Source organism: Salvelinus fontinalis, chromosome 35 (assembly GCF_029448725.1).
Source record: "Salvelinus fontinalis isolate EN_2023a chromosome 35, ASM2944872v1, whole genome shotgun sequence".
Classification (NCBI taxonomy): Eukaryota; Metazoa; Chordata; class Actinopteri; order Salmoniformes; family Salmonidae; genus Salvelinus; species Salvelinus fontinalis.
In genome coordinates, this window is record NC_074699.1 from 13,840,309 (window position 1) to 13,867,401 (window position 27,093).

At 43.6% G+C, this 27,093-nt stretch overlaps 1 protein-coding gene and 1 long non-coding RNA gene across 5 annotated transcripts in view; one reads left to right on the plus strand and one right to left on the minus strand.

Moving 5' to 3' along the window:
- The window catches only part of LOC129834346 (teashirt homolog 3-like), a 39,730-nt gene extending 23,730 nt beyond the window's left edge, over positions 1-16,000 (minus strand). The window contains exons 1-2 of the mRNA XM_055899248.1: positions 15,910-16,000; positions 15,149-15,504 (exon numbers count right to left, since the gene is read on the minus strand). Of these exons, the coding sequence (XP_055755223.1) occupies positions 15,149-15,188 (40 nt within the window). The 5' untranslated portion in view covers positions 15,189-15,504; positions 15,910-16,000. The remainder of the gene's footprint in view (positions 1-15,148; positions 15,505-15,909) is intronic.
- Positions 16,001-16,341: 341 nt separating this feature from the next.
- LOC129834347 (uncharacterized) overlaps positions 16,342-27,093 on the plus strand; it is a 66,001-nt gene continuing 55,249 nt past the window's right edge. For 3 of the 4 annotated variants that reach the window (XR_008756239.1, XR_008756240.1, XR_008756241.1), the window contains exon 1: positions 16,684-16,774. This is a non-coding gene — a long non-coding RNA (uncharacterized LOC129834347). Of the gene's footprint in view, positions 16,433-16,683; positions 16,775-27,093 lie in introns of those variants that run through there. The other variant, XR_008756238.1, reaches the window with a different exon arrangement.

Genomic DNA, 27,093 nt, shown 5'->3' on the forward strand with positions numbered 1-27,093 from the left:
AAGGTCTACACCTGCTGTATTCAGCATTTCACTGTAAGGTCTACACCTGCTGTATTCAGCATTTCACTGTAAGGTCTACACCTGTTGTATTCAGCATTTCACTGTAAGGTCTACACCTGCTGTATTCAGCATTTCACTGTAAGGTCTACACCTGCTGTATTCAGCATTTCACTGTAAGGTCTACACCTGCTGTATTCAGCATTTCACTGTAAGGTCTACACCTGCTGTATTCAGCATTTCACTGTAAGGTCTACACCTGTTGTATTCAGCATTTCACTGTAAGGTCTACACCTGTTGTATTCAGCATTTCACTGTAAGGTCTACACCTGTTGTATTCAGCATTTCACTGTAAGGTCTACACCTGCTGTATTCAGCATTTCACTGTAAGGTCTACACCTGCTGTATTCAGCATTTCACTGTAAGGTCTACACCTGCTGTATTCAGCATTTCACTGTAAGGTCTACACCTGCTGTATTCAGCATTTCATTGTAAGGTCTACACCTGCTGTATTCAGCATTTCACTGTAAGGTCTACACCTGCTGTATTCAGCATTTCACTGTAAGGTCTACACCTGCTGTATTCAGCATTTCACTGTAAGGTCTACACCTGCTGTATTCAGCATTTCACTGTAAGGTCTACACCTGCTGTATTCGGCGTATGTGACTAATAACATTTGATTTCATATGCATTCTGCTTTTCACATGTAGACGCAAGATTACGTCACAGTGACACACATCTAACATACTGCATACCCCCCCCCCCCCCACATCCCCCACACACACACATTTGTCTTGTTTCCAGAGAACTCCATGACTCTGTGTCTGTATCAGGCCTCAGGAATTCATAAACAGAGTGGGCCTTGTCAGCCCTGAGTGTAACATCCACTCTTCAGACACAGGAAGTGTTGATGACTAGCCGTGTCATGGAGCCTGGCCGGCCTACACACTGATCGCTCATGTGCCTGTCCTGACCTTTACACGCCACACAGTACATACACAACAGTAACAATAGACACATGTCTCACTAAGTCATAGCGACATCTAGTAATACACGGACTAACAACAGAAACCACTTCAAGCCAGAACGCAGTGAGAATCACAGAGGCGTGGATCAAGACATGTGCTTTGCTCCGCAGAGATAAGAGTGAAGTACTATCACACGGATGGTTTTGTCTGTCAGGGTGGCACAACAAGGACAGGGGCTTTAATAGTAAAGGATATCTCTGGAACTACGCGGCTAATTATATCTAAAAATATCAAGGCGTCTCGTAGAAGTCGTCTTTCTGAGGACGATCACGTTAGCCGGCGAGTCGTAAACGGATAAGTACATTTATAGCAAGGCATCCAAGGCGTTTCGACGAGCCACAATGCTCTTACTGTTTTGATTCTTTCTGTTTGAAATGTTACACTCTCGTCTGGGTGGGTGCATTTGACTGGTGGCTAAGCAACACCATCCATCCCCTTTCTGTCCTCAGTTAGGGTGTGGGATGTCTCCAGACCTTCCACCCCTGTCAGTCAGTGGAGTGGGAGGGAGTTGATACCACCATATTATACTTGCCTCATTTGGCATACCCTGGCAATTCTTACTCACGTCGTCAATCCATACGGATGGCCATTTACTTTGACAGTTAACGTTAAATGAAGATTCGGCTACATTTTTTTCAAAACGTGTCGAGGTCATGTGATCACATTTTGTAAAACAGTAACTGGCGCTACTGGTTATCAAGCGAGCGTTCCAAAGGTCTGTTCAATAGTCCAGCTTATTATAGTCAATGAATCAATTCCTTTCACGTTAACCATGTTTATTGACTCTATTGCCCAGGGAGCTAATGAAAAGAGGTCTGCTCTTTGGTAAGAAGGTAGTTTTCATGTGGCTATTACAGCGTCTTTAAATAGACAGGTCTTGTGTGCTGCCTTCATTTGGACCAATCAAAAAGGGGGTTGTTTGTCTTGTCTGGGTCTGGTGACATTGTTGAATAGGTGGGACAGGGAGAGATAGAGAGAGAGTGAGAGAGCGAATGTGTGCGTTGCTTGTAGCCCGGGGCGAGGCTTTGGGTTAAAGTCTTTTAGAGACAAGGTAAAGCGGTAGAGGCTATGGGACGTTGCTATTCCCACACATTATTATGACTGGCCTCTTCTTTCACCAGCTGTGTGGAGAGAGCACACAGTTCCACTACGATATGCCTTGATTATCTTCTAGAACGTGAAAAAAAAACGTCCAAAATTATTATGAGAACCGACGGGAAGTCAAAACACAAGAGACACGTGCAGATCAAAGAAGGGTTATGGGGGATAGGAGCCCCCACCCTATGAATCATACTGTAAACCTCTCTCTATAGTCACAACACACAGCCCCAGAGGATCGTCGGCTATGGGAGTTACATATGAACGTTAGGCCACACTGTGGTAGAAATATAACATTAGAGAACATGCTGGTTCGAGGGGAATGAGCAGTGTGTTCTCTGGCTCATCCGACGGAACACGAGGGACTAGGAAGCGCTGGGAGAAAAAAGGGGATGGACAAAGAGAGAGAAAGAGAGGGAGCGAGAACCCAAAGGAGACCTGGTGTAGTAGGCAACCTAACCTCAGATCGCCTAAAGCAGGGATCATCAACTAGATTTAGCTGCGGATGGTCAGGGGTCCGGAACATATTTACAAATCATTTGTAGACCGCAAATTGACCACAAGAAGCTCAAACAGACTAAAACATAATAATGTCAAACCTGGCTTACATTTGTATATGATCACATCTCTCTATTATGTGGTGAAATACTTTGGAACCAATTTCCAAAATTAAATTCACTTGGGGCTAATTTGCTGGTGTTTTTAGAGTATTTTATATCCCCCCCAAAAAATGTTGCTCAGAAAACTTGAGGGGCCAAATAAAATCACATGCGGGCCAATGTCGGCCCGCGGGCCGCCAGTTAGGGAGCCCTGACCTAAAGTCCCTGGGCCCCTGAGTCTAGGAGGGCTCTGATACCTGGGTCAGACAAACAAACGCACATAAAAACAAGCCAACACATTATGTAAGTAGTTATACAAACATGCATGCTGAACATACGCAATATCACGTTAGGTTTTCCCAACACCTCTCCAAACTCCTGCCTGCCGTGAGCCTGTGGATCCACACACCTCCACAGATGTAGGGGCCGGGATCCTATAAAGGCAGAGGCAGGCAGGCAGCTCCACTACAGGCCCCCTCTACTGGGCCCCAAGGGTCACTGCAGGGCCCTATCTCTACTGCACTGGTCTGCCTGTCTGTCTGTGGGTGGGCGGGTGTGTGTGTGTGGGTGGTGGCTCTTACAAGTATGCCATTTCTTTATTCTACCTTACAGTGCATATCATAGGCAAAATGGAGAGGGTGTGTTAGCAGCATCAATTTGAAGAGCCCCACTTTAAACCCCACATTTGTAGCATTTACCGGTGTCAGAGACAGTGTGCGTCCTTTAGCGCGGTTGTCCCCTTCTCTCTCTCTCTCTCTCTCTCTCTTTCTCTCATCCGCTCTGCCAGCCTTTTATTATTTCTCTCCACTTTCGAGCCAATCTTCTTTTAATGGAATTAGAACCTGTGCCACTGACTGTCATCAGCACTCACTCACTCCTCTCCTTCACTGTGTCGGGAGAGAGAGAGAGAGCGAGTACCATCCAGTCTCTCCTCCTTCCTATGCTCCCTTCCTCTTCCCTGGCTTCTCTTCTTTTAAATCCAGGCAACCCAGACCAAGTGCTAGCAAGGGTCATGCCTTTTTAATTATCTCTCCTGCCTTTGATTAATTATTCCGTCTGACAATAGTGTGTTTCTAATGCTTTTCACCTGCCCGCGCTGATTGACAGCGTCTCTGTCTGATTCAAAGCAAACAGCTGCTGCCATGATTGCCTAGCAACCAGGAGGTGATGGATGAGTCTCAAAGATGGATGGCCACAATAAATCATGTCTCCTGCTATAAAACTGGGAAAAGAAAGAGAGGGGGAGAGAAAAAGAGCACAAAACCAAACAACCTCTCTCTCTCTATCTCTCTCCTAGTGCGGAGGGCAGGGTTGAGGCTCTCTCCTCTGCCTGACCCTGTCTCGTTCCTTCGCTCCTCTCCTCCTCCTGTACAGGAGTCCAGTTCTTCACGGCAGGAAGAAGACCAGAGGAAAATAAATGGCATAGAGGGTGAGTAGGCTTTGCGAAAATGTTGGTGTGTGATGAGGTAACCTCTCAGAGAGAGACCAGCTATCACTAGCTATCTCTCCTGTGGTCTGACTTTGGCCTGGGGCGGCGCTTGTTGGCATGGGGAGGGGCTTGTTGATATGCAGGCAGGCAGTAAGAAAACCCAGCTGGAACAATGATTGGCTGACTACAAACCTAAGATTACTTTTATTGAATCCGATACTAGGCAAGATTATAATTCACCCTGAAATGGCGTTGTGCTGAACATCTATTACAATAACATTGTACAGTACCTGCATTGGACACACCTAGGTTGATAGGGGGAAAAACACCTGTCCTCCGCTTGCACTTAAATAGTCCAGTCTAAGGAATGAAAACATTTTACCATATCCGAAAGATATTCAAAATAAACCCTTATAAGTGCTCAAAATGTAGTCTATCCACATTATTGTGAGTCACGGGGCTGACTAACATAGTCATCCTTATTTCTTCCTTGTGGGCCACAGCTGTTCAGCCACACAGCCCTGACGATGGTCACCTCATCTCACTAGTCTGTCGAAATAAAACCAAAAACCTCCTATAAAACAACACAACTACACAGGAAGGAAGCAAACTAAAAAGAAAGACCAGTTTCAAAACAAGGGTTACCCAGGGCGCGGAGCGAGGGCCACGTCCAACATTAGCTTTTTTTTTTTCTTCTCTTCTTCACCTGACCGCCATTGGTTTTATTTTTACCCTTTCAGGCAAAAGTAGGCAGTGAGGTGCATTAGGAGTGAGCGAGTGCTGCTCCTCTGGTATCTGGTAACAAACAAGGATCTGGCTGACCCATCCATCACTGAGCCCACGTCCTGGGTCTAGCACTCAGTCCCCTCTTCGCCAAAGCTCAGGTTACAGCTTTACACGGCCAGTCTAAATAATATTCAAAATGATGAATGACACAGCCAGCCTCATATCCATCATCAATCTCTTTTTTTAAGGAGCATCCATCTTCAGTAACGCTCCTTTGAATCATGGGAAAGCGAGAGAGCTCAGATTCACTGGCGTAACCCCCTGAGAGAGCGAGAGAGGGCCGAATGGCAAGGAGCTGGGCCCTTGAGTGATACCTGTCAACCACGGGGCCCAGGGACCGGGACAAAGATGTACTGGGAGATGCACACACACACACACACACACACACACACATATGCATGCAGATACATCATGATAGACTACACATGCAGAATCCATATACACACACTTACACACCCATATTTACAGGAAACACATGGACAGACTACACATGCAGAATCCATACACACACACACACACACACACACACATATTTACAGGAAACACATGGGTACAAACACACGCATAAACACATGAAATACTAACTTAATTCCAAACAAGTCCCGACCAAACTAAGTGTATTATTTTTAAACACATACTGTACGTCTACAAACAAACAGCATCTTCCTCCCACCTCGAGCACAACACAAAGTCCCCCTCCCATCTCACACATAGGGGTTAGGGAATGTGAGAGGCGAGTCGGAGCACTACTGGAATTAGAGGGCCGTTCCCCTTCACTCCCAACCTCTCTCTCCATACCCATAGTCCACCAACTACCCCCCCCCCCCCCCCCCCCCCCCCCCGAAGACCCCGTCCTCATCCCACTTTCGGCTTTACATTCCCCCCCTCCCCTCCGCCCCCTCAGAGGCGTGGACGCCCAGGCTCCTCTCTAAGGGAGGAAGACAGCCCCTCACACAGGGCTCTGGCAAGGGCCCGTTTGATAAATGACACACGTCATTCTGTCAGGAGAGAAGGGTGGGTCCATGATGTATGACCATGCCGACGAGAGGAGGAAATCAACTGTTTGGCATGGAGCAGCTACTCTCCCTTCCCCACAGCTCTGTTTCAGACCTAAAAGACCCGTCCGGCTAGCCTCGTGTGTGTGTGTGTGTGTGTGTGTGTGTGTGTGTGTGTGTGTGTGTGTGTGTGTGTGTGTGTGTGTGTGTGTGTGTGTGTGTGTGTGTGTGTGTGTGTGTGTGTGTGTGTGTGTGTAATGGATGTGTGTACGGACAGAGAACAGGCTGCCCTCCTTTCCCTATGACTCTTAACCCCCAAACTCTCCCTTTCCCTGTCTCTCTCTCTTTCTCTCTTTCTTTCTTTCTTTCTTTCTTTCTTTCTTTCTTTCTTTCTCTCTCTCTCTCTCTCTCTCTCTCTGTTCTTCTCCTCGTTCCTTCTCCCCGTGTCCCTCCCCACCAGAGCTACAAACAGGAAGAGTGTAGGGACGGAAGGAATGAAAGAAACTGAAAATAAAGAGGACTAGAAAAAAAGCTAGCTCGGTAGCAAGAGGGCAGTTATATCAATCATCTTCGGCAACAACAATACTACCATTTCAAATAAAATAGCTATCTCAGACAAACGACCGTAACATGGGGATGGAAACCCGATCGGCCAAACTGTTCTTCTCAAAAGAGTAAGGATCCACCCCCCCCCCCCCCCTCCCAATTTTATTTTCCTACTCCTCTATCTCACGCTCACCTCTTTTCTTTTTCGACACACAAGCGAAGGCCCTGACATCTGCAGAGTTCATTTAAAGAAAAAAATAAATGTGTCAGAGGAGTGTGACGCCCCCCTCGTACACCCCACCACCCCCCCCCCCCTGCTCGGTTTCATTAGCTCACTGGCAGGGTGGCACTTCTCAAGCTCATTACAGGGGAAGGATTTATGGAGCAGAACCCAATGGCGAAGAAAAGGCATCTGTCAATAATTGCAGGGAGCAGCACTCACATCTCGAGAAGCTTTGAAATCTCATTAGGTATGCAGTTATCAGGCATAAAGATCAAAACCATGACTCAACTCCGACAGAATCCTACCAAGAAACATTAATTAGCAACAGGCCTGCAGTATAAAATAAAACAGACTTCCTCTCTCTCTCTCTCTCTCTCTCTCTCTCTCTCCTTCTCTGTCCTTCTCTCTCTCTCTCTCTCCTTCTCTCTCTCTCCTTCTCGCACCTGCCTGTCTTTGCCAAGGAGAGAAAAACCCGACTTCCTGTTACTTAAATGCACACACACATATAGGTGTATAAGCAGAAACACACACGCAGAAACACACACGCAAATCACCCCCCGTTTCAGACCACCACCTCTGCCTTTCCTGACCCCCCCATTACAAAAAAATAAAGGGTAAAGGGGGGGGGGGGTAATTCCCAGCATCTGAGACTGATCAGAACATGAAACAGGGGGAGAGAGGGAGGGAGGGAAGGGAAGGCGAGGCGTTTGAGGCCGTCTCTTGGCTTCGGAGGAGAGAAGAGGAAGAGGCTGTCATGCCTGAGAAGGATGTCCTGATTACGTGGGCCTCTACGGCTACCCTGCCTTTCATCACCGCCACCATCAACAACAGCCTCCGTGTCACCCGCACGCCTGACTGATGGCTGCCAGTCTCGCCTGGCCCCTGTCAGAGCCCCACGGGGAAAGGGGACAACCAAACAAAGCTCTGCCCACCCCCACCCACCACAAAGACAACCAAAGCTCCTCCACCCCCGCCGCCCACACCCATCGGCTGGCCCACCCCAACTGAGGGAAAGAAGAAACCCAGACCTGGAGTCTGGCCCAATCGACACTCATAACCCCCCCCCCCCCCCCCCCTCCCCCACGTCCCCCCATCTCGTCCTCCCCGGCCCCCTACTTCTCCTCTCTGTGCACCCCCGTCCCTCCTCGACATGACAACAACACAGGCAGGGATTACTCCACACGGCCATATTTCACTGCACAGGGCTGCTGGGAGATTGAATCCCCCGTGTAGGTGCCAGGCTCCTGAAGACTGGCCCCTCACACACAAAGAGCCATAGTATCGCTGAGAGGAGAGGACAAACCAGACATACAGAGAGAATTTCAGTCGGATAATACACTAGTCTGCCTTGGGAAAGTGCAGCCAGCCAAATTTGGGGGAAGTGTTTTATACTGTACTGAGGAGGAGCATAAAATATATCTGTTCCTCCGCAGAGGAAGTGCAAAGATCCCACAAACTCTCTCAATTTCCTGTTTCCTCAAAAATGTGCCTAGAAGAGAAGCCGATTCCCGTGGTGCTCTGGTGCAGGCCCGATAGCGAATCAGGCTTCACAGTGGTAGTTTGTGGAGGGTGCTCAGAACAGAGCAGTGGCTGCCCAATCACTCCACTAGAACAATGACAATATCTCCTGCACATTGAAATAGCAGCGCTTAGGAGTTGACATGATTCCCTAATCATTGGGGAAAGAGAGAAACTGATAATTGTTGATTAATCAAATAGGAACACTCATATCAGAGAGAGGGAGAGGGAGAGGGAGAGGGAGAGGGAGAGGGAGAGGGAGAGGGAGAGGGAGAGGGAGAGGGAAAGGGAGAGGGAGAGGGAGAGAAAAGGAGGAGCTAAGTAGCCACTCATCTCCTGACCAAAATTCCTTTAACCAGTGGTCGGATATTCTCATTAATTGAGAAAACATCCTGTTTGCCATTAGACAAACTGTTGCATGTTATGGTTTATAGATGTTTATCTGTCCAGTCTTGTAATCTTACAACTAGGTTGACTAATGGCTTGCACTGGTGCACAATTTGCTGAGGTGTTCATTTCAGCAGGTACTAAAGCATAAAAGGTAGAGCAAAAGGGTACATAAATAAATCTTAAACCTTTAGAAAACATAAAAAAGCTTCTACCTTTCCACAAGGAGCGTTTCCGGAATTTACTACCTAGTAATAACACATCTAATACAGTAAATGTGTCACTATACATGTTCATTCCGGAATAGAAATAACGATCCCAGAAGAAATGGGGACGGCCTATTCCTGAATACTGTTATGTGTCTATTGTGTGAACAGTATTGTTTGGATAAGGAGCCAGACACGGTCAAAACATTTTTTTAGGTCTTGATAGCTTGTGTGTAAATGGAACTGTTTTGTGTGTGTTCTATGGGTGTACCTTTGTGTACAATAACTGTATGTGTCTGAGTGTGTTGCATCGCCCTCCCTGCTCTCTCACTAACCCTGCTGCAGTCGCTATTCGTCGCTCTCCCCTCGCAAAACAATATTTGGTGAGAGGAGCAGGGAGGAGAGGGGCTATGAACAAAATGAGAGAAAGATGCAGCCTTGTGAGCCAATTTAAGAAATAACTGCTGATGCATCAGCTATTGACTGTTTCGGCGCTCGTGATAACGCTCAAGGCGAAAGTGTGAGCAAAATGACAGCGTCAACCGCCTGCAATAAACTGCAGCCCGCGAGACCAAGGGAGCTCTAATTGACAGCTGTCAAGCTAATGGGAGCCATGACGGAAGATTCTGGGGGGGAAAAATCTGTTTATCAACCATCAACCGTACATCCTCGAGCAGGGAACTTTCCCTCCCTCCCTCTTTCTCCCTCTTTCTCCCTCTTTCTCTGGGCCTACATTATTCAGCTTTTTCCCCTCACCGCTTCTCCCTTTATTTCTCTCTCTCCGCCCTCTCCGCTCTTAACCCTGTTCATTGTCGCTCACTTGTGGCTGTGAAAAAGGCAGAGGACGGCCATAACTAATCATAGTGTCAGCTGGCTGCCTGGGAGAGCCTCACTTTAGGGAGAGCAATGCAATGCAAGGCAAGGCCCATAATCCTGAGAATGTCCAGGAGTAGACACCTCACTCCGGAGGGGGCACCAGGGACTGGGCTTCTGGGGACTACTGATCATGGGGCCGGGACACACAGACAAAGACTCACGTGGGCAGACAGATAGGCCGAGGCCACTCGTTTATTCTCCACATTTGGTTGTGTGATCTGTCTACATGCTATTTCTACTTCACTTTATTTTGGATCAGGCTACTTTGTTCGATGGATTTTTTTGCGTTCAGCTTCAGACATAAACAGCCATGTTGCCATTGACCAGGCGCGTCACGCACCCCAAAAGTCTGAGGGGGCACAAAGCAAGTGAGGGGGTGGTCCAGAGGGGGGACAGTACCCCCGCCCGTAAGTAGTAGCCTATCTCCTGTTTCTGTAGCGTGAGGCAGCTTGATGTACAGGTCTATCGCAGGGCCTTGCGCCCAATCTATCTCCTTAACGCTGAGTGCCAAGCAGAAACACATCAGGTCCCATTTCTCCAGTATTTGGTATGACTCGGCCTGGGAGGGAACTCACAGCCTTCTAATCTCAGGGCAGACACTCTAACCACAAGGACACTGAGTTTGGAGAATTTTGCATCTTTCAAACACCTGAAACAGCCTTTTCCTGCACTCCAGACCCATAGTCATTATGCTTAATTCTATGTAAAAAACTAAATGTCTTTTTTGTGCAAATCTAAGCATACCTCTTGAGCTGTCTGTATCCTCCTGACCGGCGGTTATTTTTTAAAATAAATCTCTGCATCTCTACTAAAAGCTGGGTAAAAGATCAAAAGGAAAGTGAGTCCCATTCAGTACATTTAGTAATTGCTTGGTTTTCTAAAGTCTGCCAACCTTGCCAGAAGGCATGCCAGCTAATATAGTTATACAAGCTAGCTACTATAACTTGATTGACAGGCTGAAATGTCTTCTTAGTAGCTAGTTATGAGGTTGGGAGATCGGGGACCTATCTGGTTAGCTAAAGCCAGCTTCATAAAATGTATAAGAGGCTAGTAGTATTACAGAGAAAAAACAAGCAACACATTTTTTTTTTTTACAGGACAAGTCTAAGGGAGCACGTGTCCCCTATGGGCATGACGCCTCTGTCCACCACAACCAAAAACATTTGGAAAATATGCACTGATAAATCCACTTGATTTTAAATATAATGTAGCTCTTAATAATTATATTTCTAATTAACTGAGGGTGGGGGTGGACTGTGGAAGGTGATGTTTATGAAATCATTTTCTTTCCGTCTCAATAATTAATAGAATTATCATGACCAGCTTTTAACTAGGATAATTAGCCTAATTAAGATGGCATGTTTCATTAAATTTAATTCGCAGAGACTTTGTAGGGGTAAAGCTTCGTACGAGCAAGGCCCCAAAAAGCCACTGCTACCGACCTGTGAACTACAGCGGATTAACCAACTACACCAGCGACAAAGTGAATAAAGTAACATTACACTATTACACAAACCCTCTGTTTTTAGCAATAAGCAGAGACAAAACATTATTGCAAGAACATGCAAGAGGTGTGTGTGTGTGTGTGTGTGTGTGTGTGTGTGTGTGTGTGTGTGTGTGTGTGTGTGTGTGTGTGTGTGTGTGTGTGTGTGTGTGTGTGTGTGTGTGTGCGCGTGTGTGTCTGTGTGTGTGTGTTTGTGTGTGTGTGTGTGCGTGTGTCTGTGCATGTGTGTGTCGTAACCCATGTGTCTACGGGCCACTGTGTGCGGATGGGTTTCCAGCTCGACTGCAACGTTAACACACATCAAGCATGATTAATCACTCTCGCTCATCCACAATCAATCAAACACACACAAAAATCACAGAAATCAGCTGCTTTTTCTCACTGCAATCTATCTCCCGTCAGGCAGAACTAGATCTGTCGTGATCTTAATATTTGTATAAATCACGTTTAGCCCCTTTGAACACAATGCTGATAATAGGCATTTGGAAAATCAACTCATGTGGAAAAGCATCTATACCTTTGACTATGTAATGATGTACGTGATGATGAGCAACGTCAACAATATCAATGTCGACTAGTTTCGTGAGGCTTCTTCAAATATATCTCCCAGACAGCGGCCTGCCCTTAAAGCAATACTATTCTCTATGACAGTGGCAAAACAGCTACAACGTCAGCGCAATGTTTTCTGAGGTTTTCAGGCAAGAAACACGACAGTACTACTCAGTAAGACTAACATGGCACAACACAACTAGTGAAGGAGAAAAAAGTCCTATGTTTGATGTTCCCACTTTCCTCCCCAAAACAACGATATGTTTGGTCTTGCAAGGTTTTGAAGCAGACAAACAAACAAAATAACGGTGTTCACAGCATTGTCCACTCCTAAAGGGAGGAAGGTTATGTGGGGAAAGGTATTGTGGCTAGACAGAGAGAGTGGTGTGTGTGTGTGTGTGTGTGTGTGTGTGTGTGTGTGTGTGTGTGTGTGTGTGTGTGTGTGTGTGTGTGTGTGTGTGTGTGTGTGTGTGTGTGTGTGTGTGTGTGTGTGTGTGTGTGTGTGTGTGTGGCTGGCTGCTACAAGCCCCTCTTTCCCAGACAGACTTTTTGAGAGGCTAGTTTTTGTTGTTTTTAGGCTCCTGACCATTAAAAAACAGCCTAATTCCAAGCCAACGTGATTACCCAGGTACCCTGGCCCATTTGTCACCTGCAGCAGAAAATTGAGTTAGTGCACAACTAAAGGCATGGAGGACTGTGTAATATCAACTTGATTACATCAAACTAGCTGCAAACCTAATTGGGTTGGATGACAGTGTGCGGAGCTTGTCATCTCCAATCATTAGGGCTGTCAGGAATCCATCAGCTTTACAGCTAATTAGGTGAACACTAATGAAGCTGGCAAAACAACTTTCTTTTTATACGGCTGAGCAGCCCTTACAGACTGGTGGGCTGAAAAAGAGAAAAGAGCAAGAGGAGAGAAAGAGAGAGGGAAGCAAAGAGAAGGAGAGAGGGAGAGAGACATTTTCTCATGAAACGCTCAAGGTTGTCGGGGACTGGATTTCCCAAAGTTCCTAATCAAGGCCCATTATCTGCCATTTTTTGCTCTTTCCATCACTACAGCGCAATCAATTTGTCACCACTCTTTGTATGCCACGGAGCAGTCGTCAACCTTATAACTTGCAGCTGTGAGGGCTGCTGGGAAAGTAAGAGGGGCGAAGGTTGGGAGGGGGTATACAGACCCTGTAAAAAAAATTACAGGAAGTTGCCTCGTCACAACAACAACAAAAAACATCCCTCACTGCTCTCGTGTCTGTCCTCATCCGCTCATCAAAATAATAAATGCCTTATTTTTCTCTCTCACTCTCTCGTCTGGGATAAGAAGGCTTTCAGTCATCTCCCAGCCTCCCCTCGACCCCCACCCCCAGCGTATCCATTAGGCAAAAGCGTTTTGATAAAGTAAAGCCCAGGCCCAACGTATGGAGAAACAAAATGAGAGCAGTCACTCTGCCAACTTCTGATTGACCATTAGAGCCATTGATGAATGTGGCTGTCAGAAGGGAGACAATTAAATCAAATATGAAACAAAGTCGCTTTGACGGGTCGTTCTGATGGAGCAAACCATTCTTCCGTCTACCGATTAGGCTAATAGTTAAATTTTTCATAGAAGCACTGTGTGTACGCACAAGATACAATTGTTTGTGTCTGTATGTATGTGTGTGTGTGTGTGTGTGTGTGTGTGTGTGTGTGTGTGTGTGTGTGTGTGTGTGTGTGTGTGTGTGTGTGTGTGTGTGTGTGTGTGTGTGTGTGTGTGTGTGTGTGTGTGTGTGTGTGTGTGTGTAGTAAAGCGAGCGATTACTATAATAATGGCATAATATTGAATTTGTATAGTATATTTTAAGGGGATTTGACCTAGGTGCTTGTTATAGTTTTGTTATAGGCTAAAAGTTGCAGTAGTAGAGATTCATTTACATGTAGGCTAAGTTTCAGAAAACTTAACTACACTTTAAAGCATATAGGTAAATGTCGAATCAAAATCAAATCAAATCAAACTTTATTTGCCACATGCGCCGAATGTAGCCAACATTGTGATGGCAATGAAGCAAATCTCTCACAAATAAGAATAACCCTTATTGAATCTTAAAACAGGTAGCCTATATACTTCAACACATTGGTGCTTCAAACAATACTTCCAAAAGCAGACATAAAACCCAGAAGTTTCAGCCATATAGCAACAGTATGAGAACAGAAGTCTGATTCAAATAATATTTTTTCCCCCAACAGAATGGTAGCTAAGTAACTACCATGTTGTAGCGTAGCCTATTTACTTACATAGAGTAGAATATATGAGGTGTTCTATGACCTAAGTAAGATTGAATTAAAATATATTTTGAAGAGTCACGTGGATTGTTCTATATTCTCTACTTTTTAAGAGAGAGAGAGAGAAAAAGTGGCCTTTGGCTCTGACAACGTGAAAAAGTACAAAAGAAGCAATTAAAGATGTTTTAAATCGCTAATTGTCAGACCAGACATGACGTCACGCCAACGTTGACCTGACGTTGCTATGGGAAGTGATTTATTTGTGTTTATCGGGAAAGAATAGATCAAAGACAAGCCAGATGACGGGCAATCAATCAGCCATCAAATCAAAGATGGCAATTGTCCATTAAAGCCTCTTCCAGCCCACGTCTCCCCTAGGATCGGCTGCGAAATAATCTTTAAGTATTTCCCAGAAAGGAGAAATCAGCAAAGGGAAACTTGGCGAAAGTTGACATTTTGTGATCAAATGTTTTAGCACAAAGCCCCAAACGAGCATCAAAGGAAATCATGACAGTCAGCTGACAAGAGCCCCCTTTTCCCTACGCTTCTTTATAGATCTCTAATTCATGGAGTCAATATCTACACCCTACGGAGGGAGGAAGGGAGAGTAGGCTAAAATAGGGTAAAATGGAGAGAGACCAATCAAAGCTGAAGTTGTCTGACTAGTCGGATAGAGCTACGGCCTGTAAACCTTCCATGTCTTTCGAGAACTGTTGTTAGCAGATCGTTCATCGAATGGACTCATTGTTACCCCAGAAGATCGAAAAAATTATAAACTTAGAACATTTAAACAATGTTGCCAATAACTAGGTTATGTAGCCTAATGGGCTATGTAAGTATGCTGATAATGCAATTACTATTAAAATAGTAGGTGGCTAGTATCAAACGTGGTCTACGTGGTTGTAAAAAAAAAAAAAAAGCACATCCCCTTCAAAGGGAAAGTACAAAAAAACTTATAGCTAGTAGCCTAACCATCCCTCTTTGAGTGAATGGGTATTTGCCATTTCCTCCCATTGTAGGCTATGCTACAATGTAGCTACACGCACATGATTCAGTACTATACATGGTAGGACTAGTGAAAGCAATGGAAATAGCTCAGCAGTCGTAGTAAAAACAGAGGTTATAACATGCATATCATAGAGTCGTACCTGCCGCACGTCGGGGTGCTTGCTGTTTCCTCCGCGGCATGCTTATTTCGGGGTTCTGAAGAGTTCTTCTCTAGCCCCAGAGATCACTAGCTGGTCCGCTCTTCTTTGATAGCGGCGCTTCCTTACACGGTACCCGGGACGCTTTCAGAAGGCTGACATAGATCGTCAGTTTTCAAACAAAAATGCAGACATTGAAGAACGGGTAGATCTGAAGATGAAGAAGAACAAGCTTTTTTTTCCTTCTCCTGTTCGACTTGGATATCACAGTGTGGAGACGGAGAGTACAGTGGTGGGAGAAAAAAAATCTTCAGCCTCAATGTGATTCTCACTCCGCGTTGGAGGCTGCAACAGGCAAGCTTAAAGGAAAACGAAATGAACGCGTCACTCAAAGTCTGCAAACAGGGGCAAACATCAAGCGCTGTCACATCTGTGCCGTGCACATCCAATGGCTAGCTAGCTCTTGTCATGTAAGCATCACATGTCTGCTGTCCCTCCCGCAGCCCCATAACGGTGTCTGATACGAACTATACAGTCTATACAGCATAAAAAGTAAGCTTAGCTATTTGAAAGAAATCATTCATGAGCATTTTCAAAAGTCATCCATGCATGCTGGGGATCAAATGCTGATACAATAGCATAACTGTAAGGAGGAGAGCACCGTTCCACTCTTTGGCTACACATGGAAACAAAACATTTTCTACTTCCCTATGCTATTGGACTATCTTAATGTTGACTAGATGGTAACGGAATGGCATACTTACTCAATCGGTTGATTAACTGCGTTATCCATGGGGATTTCGATTCCAGTAATCACACGCAATTTAAAAAGCAGCAAGGCAGCATCTCCGCGTCGCTGTAGCCATCGTATGAAAATCCCAGTCTTTCCAAGTCCCCTTAAAACATCAATAAATATATATTGTTTTTAAGATAGCAAAGGTAAAGGCAAAGGTTGAAAGAAGAGATGGACGGACTTGTCGCCCACACGCTGGCTCGCTCCGTTATTTTGTCCAAGCGCGTTCAAAATCCACGGAGAGCAGTTCGAATCGATGAGATACGTGCTTGATTGGGTATCCCTTGTTGTAATAATGTACATCAGAAGGAGGGGATGGACTCGTGCTGTGCCTCAGCTGCTCTGAGAGCATGGATCAGCAGCTATTGCCAAACACTTTCTTGGCTGCTAATTGCACTTTTTCCTCTTCTTTGTGTGGCTGATAGTAGCTATTTAAAACAGCAACAGCGAATCAGTCGAGTCTTCCTTACTGCAAGATGCCTTCTTCTGCTCAAGTGAGTCAGGCACAAAATCCGTATCATGCGCTCTCCTTGTTTTTGTTGATACAGAATGGAAAGAATAGTAGGCTAGTTTTTTTTACGGTGAGATCAAAATGATGCACACATCCCCATCCTCCAGATTTGGGACCATCACAGACACTATCAGCTTTTTCTTTCAAATGTTTCCCTCACAGTAAAGAAAAAACTTACAGAGAATTTTCTGTATTATTTAGGGGGAAAGTGGAAAAATGATCCCTCTTTTTCAGATCATCTTCAAGATAGAATACAATTGGTCCGCGGTCTGCTGGAAAGGTTATGACTGTGGATGCAAATGATTTTCTCGCTAACCAGAACACGGTAAGTTGTCAAAGGATGTTTTCTTCTGCCAGATGTGTGTCCGTGTCTTTGCGGTGTCGTGGTTTCCCCAGTCTCACGCTAGTCAATAGTCAGACATATCTGACCGCAGAGGGGATCAATCCCTTGTTAGTGGCAGAGGAGTCGCTCGATAGGAACACGATCTCCTCTCCGTTCGCCAGGCTTGTTGAGGGATGAGAAAGAGCAGTCTTTCACTGATTCTGGATGTTTTAGCCTAATCTCGCTGCGTATTCCGCTACACCACTGCATGCCGTTAGATCCGCCCAAGCATCTGTCCGTCTAACCATTGGCGCATCCATCAGTGTCACACGCTCTGCACACTCGCAACTACAATACCCCTCTCAGTAGACACAGCAGCCTCCGCATAGCGCCTCTACATTTCTGACACATTCGCTTTGGTCAACAAGCTGGAGATTTTCAGTGGTCTAATGGTCGACATTCTCTTTTCCTAATACAAGAAATCAAAAGGGAATCAAGGCAGAGTTGATGCAATCGGTAGCTTTTCACTAGCATTGCATTGAGACAGTGGGCTATGTAAAGCTGTGCGCCACTCTGCCTCTAGTCGTCTGAAGCCTACTGTCAACTCTGGAAAGACACTGCTACCTGAAAGAATCACTATGTTTTTTAATGCAAACCATGGTAACCATATACACATTTTGTCTCAGATGGAGTTAAAAACATAGTATCCAAAGTTGTATTTGGTTTGTGCGTAAAGGCGCGTAAAAGGGCTTTTTGGGAACGCACCAAAAGGCGAAGTGCAATAGAACGCTTTACTTGAGATAGGCTGACTGATATATCATGATGGTGCTGAGGACAACATGAGTTGTGGAAGATAACTGGAAAGGATTGTCTGTACATATGTACAGTATTCAATAGGCCTAACATGAAATATTCTACAGAGAATTATTCAACATGTTTCCAAGACAATGTTGAAGAATCTGAGTTTTTTCTTTCTTTCTTTTTAACTTAGGGTGATAAGTAGACGACATGCAGGGGGTTGCATACCATTTTACAGTAGTACATAATGCATAGCAATTCGATAACTTGACCGTTCTCTTGGCGTAACTTTACTTTCAGTTCAGTATTAGGCTACGTTTCTAATCTACTCTTAATCATTTGCTCGCTCTATTGAAAATAGTGTGCCAATGGCATAAACAAAGGCTACAATACATGAGACGAATTTAAATGTTTTTTTAGGGATCGTGGAGTAAAATGTGAAGTTGTCAATGATGCCCATTGTGTGTGTGTGTGTGTGTGTGTGTGTGTGTGTATGTATGTGTGTGTGTGGCTGCGAGTTTCTACGAGTGAGTGACCAGTACAACATTTCAACTTCAAGATTATCGTCACGAAAACGCATTTTTTTATTTAAATAATAGGATTTAGCTTGAACATGTTTCTGCTCATTCCTTGTATACAATGCCAGATAGAAATTCGACATATCCCTCATTCTGTTGGCAGGTATGTAATTCAGGCCATTCTGTTTACAGGTTAGGCCAAACGTGCATGTCATTACACAATAATTTCCCCGCTAAAACAAAAGTTGAAGTGTGTGGTCATAACGTTCGAGTTAGTTTCCATGTTTAGCAGTGTGCCACATTTAGGCCTACATTTAGCTTTGCAGGGATGAGGCTATCTACAACTCTTCTCTTCAATTTACGATCAGATATGGATTCCTTGAAAAGTTGGAATTATAATGACATTTAATGATTATTTAAACGTAACTTTATAAATCTTCAAGTTAACCAGAAGTATAGAAGAAATAGGCCAAAAAGGGATTGTTGTTACTGATGTTTGTTCTGTTGTTAGGAGTTTGTAAACTTCAACAGTTTTTAATGTTTTTTATTATTACTATTATTAATAATAACAATAACAATAACGATGTAGATTTATCAAATAAAAAAATGAACATATATTTTTTAATTACCCCTTATTTTAAAACTAAGCCTGCGAGCGTTGCTTGGTAGGCTTCTGTGGGACTTTTGTTTATTTTCCTAGCCTAGGCCTACTCCTTATCCTTAATATTGCAATAAGTGCACTCATTATCTTACAGTAAATGACCCTTTGGTACATGTGTGTGTGTGTGTGTGTGTGTGTGTGTGTGTGTGTGTGTGTGTGTGTGTGTGTGTGTGTGTGTGTGTGTGTGTGTGTGTGTGTGTGTGTGTGTGTGTGTGTGTGTGTGTGTGTGTGGGACAGAAGTCAGAAATGGAAAGAGTGAGAGAGGGAGAGAGATGGGGAAAGGGCACATATTTAAGCGTCTCGCCCTTTTTTGCTCGTTCACATGTAACATAATCAGCACCTGTTCTTGTAACTGTGACAATGATTCGAGTGACCATTGTTATTGTAGAGGAAAATGCATTTATTTTTCCGTTCAGATACTGTTTTCTACCGCGCAATTATCAAGGTAAAGTGTATGCACAACAATAATGGGTCTGTTCATTAAGTCAACTTTCGATAACTTTTAGACTATGTAGGATTCAAATGAAGACGGTTTTATGCTCACACATTCTTGTTCATTATAGGCTACAGAAGAAAAAAATCGGACAGCTAAAATGATTGTTTCTTTAACGCCCACGCATGTCAGAGTTAGCAAGTTTTTGCAGACCTTTACCTAATAACACACTTTATAGACAAAAAACAAGCAAACAAAACTGATTGTTTCATTTGCAATTTGTTTAATTAAAGTTTGGCAATTTCCATATACGTCATATGCTAAGTTAAAAGTGTGATACTTTTCTTGGTATATATTTGTGATATTTATTTGATAACTTTCAACTCCATTTTGTTACTCAGAGCTTGGAGCAACTTCCCCCATAACGCCTCCGTTACTCCAACACCTAGTTTGGATCTTTCTAACTATCGTTAGACCTCCCTTTTCCTTTTGGGAGAAGAAGACAGAGACTTGTCAAAAGTTGCAGGATCACATTAGTGTTAGAGAAGAATCCGAACCCCTCCTGGACTTTTCATATGATTTAGGGAAGTGTAGCCTATCGCATGTTGCCTCTAATGCCACGTTTTGTTGATGACTATAAATCCTTTAGGCCTAGTCATTTTTATTTGGTAAAATCAACATTTTCTTTGGTTAAATCGGTTACTATTGTAATTTTTACTCGTATTAAAGTGTTGCCTAAAAGTGGTGCTATTTTATTCCATAACAATCAAACTTATTTTTTCGTTTCAGTCAACTCGATTTTAATTTGATGGATTAGGACTTCCGTGGTGCTTTGGAATAGACTATCCCCCAAATATCATTAATTCAAAGTAACTTCTGAGTCCGTCTAATGTACTGTGCTGTATCTACTCGGTGCATACATTTTTGGGGGGGAGGCACAGTGTGTGTATACTGTTCGCATCACTTTTTGCGTTTCCATCTATACATACCTTACATACCTGGGCTTTTCCATTATCATATGAGCCCGTTGATTATTTTTGTTTAAAAAACACTGAAATTATCTTACATTTTCTTGTGTTTATGCACTTTTTTAAATAATCAATCTATCAATCAATCAAGCAAAATGTTAATGTATTTGTTAAACCCTTTTTACATCAGCAGATGTCACAAAGTGCTTCTACAGAACCCACCCTAAAATCCCAAAGAGCAAGCAATGCAACTACATTGGTCAAATAACAAAGATGTTATTGTTAATTCATTTTTCATTCCAAACGTTGCACTACATTTGGTAAATATATCTAACCCACATTGGATATTGGGACTTTCAGTGGGACTACGATATGTTCATCGACCAAACTAACCTATTTGACCAATGTTCCCTATAAGGTCAGGACAACGTTACCAAAATATACCCGTATGATTATTTACTACATTCACCGCACCAACCGTGTTGTAGGGCCACTCGAGTTTACGCAGCCGAGCAAGTGGCAAGTAATTAGCTGGGGCGGTATTTGGAGCATCCGCTTTGATGCACACAGAGCGAGGTGGACCATCACTTGCACAAACTCACCAGAGGCTTACATAAAGCCATTATAACCTGCGGTTTGAGATAACATCTTTTACGAATAAAGGTTAATAATTGCCGCTACTGTGACCATAGCTCCCCCGGGAATATTTGCAATAGACTCCCGTGTTGGCGACGCAGTCAGCTGCGACGCACCAGGGTCGGCTAGGTCATAAGATAGCAGCGCTGCGGGACCCATGGAGGCGCGCATCACACAGTTGCCAAACCTGCTCTCTGTCCGGGGGTCGAGGATGGGCTTGCAGCAGCCATGTGTATACTTGTCTTCCTGCTAAAAGGGATATTTGGGAAAACTGGAGGACTGGAGTATTAATGGATAAGAATGGGGTTTGTAAATAGTGCTCTGAGCCCGTGCACCATCAGGAATTTTATGGTGATCACATTGGCGAGGAGAGTGCGCTCACCTGATCCATTCAGCTTCACAGCACACTTGTTCCTAGTAGACTGTATAACATGCGCAAGGAAGGGATTGGCTATAGCCTCCTAGAATAAGAGGGGAAGTATTTGGTAGCTATAAAGGAAACGAGGCTTCTGGCATTTGAAATTATAATGTGTGGAAAGAGGACTTAAGCCTATTGGTATTTCTGAGATCAGTATATAACTATATGGATTTGTGTTTATTTATTAAGTACTAGCTCCCCCTTCCCAATGCATCCAGGCTGCATACTCCTCAGGTGAAGTGAACGTTGTCAAACTCAGGAACCTACCTTTTTTTCTTTGGAAGAAGATAAGGTGAATGTCAGTAACAATTTTCCATATTCAGAGGTCAAATATGAAATAAAATATGAAATAATTTTTGTCACAATTTATTCCAAAAATTGCGTTTTCACATAGCGGCTATTAGCATATTCCAATTTAGGGCAGAGTTATCATCCAAAGCAACTCAAAAGTCAAACTCATCTCAACAAGACATAACCTGCACTTTGACTCTGAAAACACAGAGATGGAATGTTCTAGGTAGTGGATGCAGGTATTTTATTCTGTCTCCCAGTGTCCTCCCTCTTCCATAGCTGGGTGTGCTGTGCGAGCTTGCAGGGCTGAGAGGGCAAGTGCTGACCAGTCCTCTTTCTCTGTCTGTTACTAGGTCACCAAGCCTCCCCCTCCAACCCTCCCGGCCGCTAGCCACCAGGGAGAGGGTAATTTAAGCCCTCCATGATGTACCCTATTCATCACTGTCCCAGAGACCCGCTTCAAAATTAAAGTCTGATCTACAAAGTTAAGCCAAAATGAGATAGAAATTGGCAGAGGTCAAAGACGGTTGGACGAGTCAGAATACAAGGTGGTGTTTTGCTGTGCTTGATTTATGTTTTTGAGGGGAAGGGTGAGAAATGAATGCATTAACCCATTGGATCAGGTAGGCCTGTGTCACAGTCAGACCTGACACTGGTGTTGTTTCAGCAGTTCAGTTGTTGATCCGGTCTGCAATAAAGGAAATAGACCTAGGTACCTCTCAAATGAGGTGGAGAGCAGTGTTGCCTAGTATACAATTATGTTGTGTCACTATTATTCTACGTATGATCTAATTGTATTCAAGCACATCTATTGAGATGAATGACACAGCAGATAATGCATTGCCTTTTCTCAGCGTAATGTTCCGCTGACACTTTCATGGATTGTTTTTTGAGTTAAGGTCAATTTCATTCCAATTCAGTCAATTTAGGAAGTGAACTGACATTCGGATTCCAATTCCATTTTTCCTTAACGTGTTTCAATGGCAAAGATTTGGAATTGGAACCTTCAGTTTATTCCAGATTGAACTGAATTGGAATAGAATTGACCCCAGCCCATTAATCACTTTAATGTCTAGGCTAACTTCTAATTCATTTTCACAGGAGGAATATATTGCAGCTTGTTAGTATGTGTTTAAATAAATATGATTGTTTGTTTCCTGTGTGAAAATCAAACATAAGAAGTAAAACTATATACAGTTTACTGAGTTGTGGGTTTTGGATGAGCCATGTGACATGGAGTACTGCTGTGAGTCAATCCTTCCTTATGGTGAGTAAAGACAGAGAGAGAAAGAGAGAGAGAGAGTGATAGAGGGAGGGAGGGATGGAGTGAGAAACAGACAGAGGGAGAGGTAGGGGGTGCAATAGGTAGAAAGGAAGACAGGGAGGGAGGGAGGGATAAAGATAAGGGGAGAGATAGAAAGAGGAGTGTGTGTGTGTGTGTGTGTGTGTGTGTGTGTGTGTGTGTGTGTGTGTGTGTGTGTGTGTGTGTGTGTGTGTGTGTGTGTGTGTGTGTGTGTGTGTGTGTGTGTGTGTGTGTGTGTGTGTGCATGCAGTGTGTCTATGCATGCTTCTATGTGCTGCAGTGTGTGCATGTGCCTGTGTGCTTTCGTACAGTATGTCTGGGTCGATGTGTGTAGGTCCTGATCCTAGGCAGTGTATGGTAAACAGGAACGCTTTCTGTGGCAGGAGGAATTTCCCCCAGCAGCCCCCTGTATCAGTAATAGTGCCGGTAATGAGCTGCAGCTGTCAGTGTGGTTTCCTCTTCTCGTCTGTGATTCATGTTCCAGCTCTGCAACTGGAACAAATGTTTACCCCGATGAGAACCAGACAAACAGGGAACCAAGCACAAATTAAAAAAAGAGAAATGCTGGCCCTTTTTGTTTTGTTTTCTTAATGTAAGCCACCCCTGATGTGCACACCTTATGGTAAACCCACTTAGAACAGGTAAGGATGCAAAATAACAGATGCTCTTCTCCAGCATTTAGGAAGTGACCTCATTTCTCATGTCTCTGCATTTTAGAGTGAAATAGGGTTGACCACTGAATGATCATGTCCTGTCACTAACCCTACGGTAGCCTCGTTTTGTACTTTGTTATGTGCTGTTATATCCATTTCTCTGATAATGCAACAGATAGAGACACGACATATACATGTTAACGATGTTAGACTGCTGGAATAAGGCGTTGAGCTGCATGCTAAGGAGGTACAGCAGCAGGTAGCCTAGCGGTTGATAGCGTTGGACCAGTAATCCAAAGGTTGCTGTTTCGAATCCCTGTGCCGACGAGGATGTAAAAACATGTCAGTGTGGCCTTGCGCAAGGAACTTAACCCTAATTGCTCCTGTAAGTCACTCTGGATAGGAGCGTCTGTTAAAATGTAAAAAATTAAGAAGAGATGAGATCACCTAGTTAAAGCCCACGCTATCAGTCTGCGGTGACGTCACCCGCAGGGAACTGAATCACAGGCCTAGCCAGACATGGTTAAGTCATTAGGAGGGTCTTCCTACAGTAAAGTACAGTACAGGCTCTGCTCTCACTGTAGTGTGTGGACTCTGCTAGGCATTGATTTACAGCAATAGTGACATACTACAGTTTGGCTTTAAACAGACTCCTACTGTATAAGGGGGGCAGGTAGCCTAGCGGCCAGTAACCGAAAGGTTGCTGGATCAAATCCCCAAGCTGACAAGGTAAAAATCTGTCGTTCTGCCCCTGAACAAGGCAGTTAACCCACTGTTACCCAGAAGGCCGTCATTGTATATAAGAATTTGTTCTTAACTGCCTTGTCTGGTTAAATAAATAAACAAAAATAAGAACATGATGGACATGTTCGTACACACTTTGTTGTCTGTTGCAACAGTATATTTAGGAAAGCACAAGCAAGACACATACAAACAGTCAAAATAGAGGTGGAAGAGCTAGGTAGCGTACTTGTGCGGTACTTACATGATCATTGAGTAGTTAAAACGCAGATCGTTTTTTGGCCCAAAACTCAAGTAGGGAGTTACATTATTTTTTCAAGAATTCTGGCTAGTGGCTAGGATATGGCAGCAACTATAAAGATTAGCCTACATCATCACACAAAACACGGATTGTTTTTGCTCCAATGCAATGTGTAGGGACTGCATTCCGCTCGCGCAACTGCAATATCTGTTACAACAGTCAGAGAAGGTTGTATAGCTTTCATTTCTTAGAACGTTCCCTGAATGTTACTAAAGTTTTCTTGTGGTTTTTATGGGAAGTTTTCTTAACGTTCTTAGAACAATTTGAGAACATGACTTGAAATAGAACCATGAGGAATCCCTGTGCTTCATTTTGGCCGGATTCTGCCAGAACAGGATCTGGCACCTCTCCATTTTGGACAGTTGTTTCCGGAACCTATTTGGCCGGGTCTGGTACCTCTCGTGGCATGACATTTTTTCTCTAACTTTTTGCAATGTAAAAATTATAATAAAAGCGATCAATGTTCATTCGAGTTGCCTCTTCCTTAACCTTTACGGGATCGGTGCCACCCACCACGGGACGGTTGAGCTAACGTAAGCTAATGTGATTAGCATGAGGTTGTAAGTAACAGAAAAACCAAACAGTACATAGACATATCTGATATGGGCAGAAAGCTTAAAATCTTGTTAATCTAACTGCACTATCTAATTTACAGTAGCTATTACAGTGAAATAATACCATGCTATTGTCTGAGGAGAGTGCACAATTAGGAACTTGAAAATGTATTAATAAACCAATTAGGCACATTTTGGCAGTCTTGATACAACATTTTGAACATATATGCAATGGTTCATTGGATCAGTCTAAAATGTTGCACATACACTGCTGCCATCCAGTGGCCAAATTCAAATTGCACATGGACTGGAAAAATACATTATGGCCTTTCTCTTACATTTCAAAAATGATGATACAAAATAAAATAAAAAATTCTTTGTTTTATCTTTTACCAGATCTAATGTGTTATATTCTCCTATATTCATTTCACATTTCCACAAAGTTCAAAATGTTTCCTTTCAAATTGTATAAAAAAATGCATATCCTTACTTCAGGTTATGAGCTACAGGTAGATTTGGGTATGTCATTTTAGGTGAAAATTTAACAAAAAAAAGGGTCGGATCCTTTAGAGGTTTCTCCTGCCCCCACAAAAAAAACATATTGTGAAAAAGTATATTTTCAGCCTGGGCCTAGAATTCTAAGAGTTGATTTGGGTTGGGCCGGGTTGTGCTTTGCGCAACACAGTAACCTATGTTTGAGACCAACGCATGGCCGTGGCTGTGTGAGAAGCGCACCAGTATCTCTCACATAACTAGAATGAGATTCACTTTCCATGATCCCTCTCTGCTCTGATAGGCATGAACCTGCAACTGTCATCTATCCAGCGTTGCACTTCATCATGTATTTCCTTATAGAATCATAGCTGCGCGAAGGGTTCTGAAGGAACTGCATCACCCATGATAAATTGAAATACATTTGCCAAAGTTATAGAGCTACTGCTGTCTGTTCAGAAATAAGTGAAATAATTCAGAATAGCCTACTACCTCATGAGAAGGCCTATCATTTAGCCACAGAGTATCAATAGCTTCTTTAAAAAAATTGCCTAGCTGTGGTTTGTAGTCCAATAACAAGGAATAACCTACATCTGGCACAAATCTGTCAGTGAAAAAACAGCACGCATACAAAACAGGTCTTCCTCAATATTTCAAATACAATCGAGGGTAAACACAAGCCGGAAAGCAAATGGCTCCTGCTATGCTGTAGGCTACCAAAATGTTTGATCTACTTCCAAGTATTGTTTTACAGAAGAGAGAGAGAGACAGGCTTTTGGAACGAGCACATTGGCCATCACCAGCCAGTGAGCTGCGCATCATTGGGGGAGTCAGTGAAACTGGAAACCATTTTTAGGACTTTCATTTCCACCTCATACTTTAGCCTACAATATGTGTCTCCACACACCTCGGCCTAGGCTATTGATGGATTTAAGACAAGTTTGTTTTTATTGATCTCAGATTCTCAGTTTGTCAGTGTAAAAGTAACCTGTGCGGTAAAAAAAAAAGAAGTGAGTTATTAAAAAAGATTCTGGCAAAGTCTCCAGTCATGTAAAATGATGTAGAATTGCATTTTCCCGGACCCGAGGCTACTAAAATGTAAAAGTGCCTCTAATCTACTGCTCGATGCCATTACGCAAATGTGATCATTTGCATGCAATGCTTTATTATGAAGGTGATGTTTTTTCTCATTCGTTCCGGTACCTCAGAACTCTCATGCTCACTTTTTGTTCCCGATTTACAAATGAAGCTCTGAGGAAACCGGTACGAAACGTTATGCTGAAGTATTGAAACTTGGTTTCTTAATGTTCTCTGAACTATTTGAGAACGTTCCCAATGTCAAACAAGTTGGAGAACGTTCCAAGAACATTAACAACATTTACATTAAATGTAACCATTTTTTTAACTTTTAGGAAACGTTCCATTAAAGTAATGAAATACCAAGAAAATAACGTTGTTTTTTAACAAGTTCCCTAAATGTTCCAAAGCCAAGCAAATATCCTGAACCATTCCCAGAAAGTTGTGCAAAGGTTGTATACAAAATAACCACAGAACA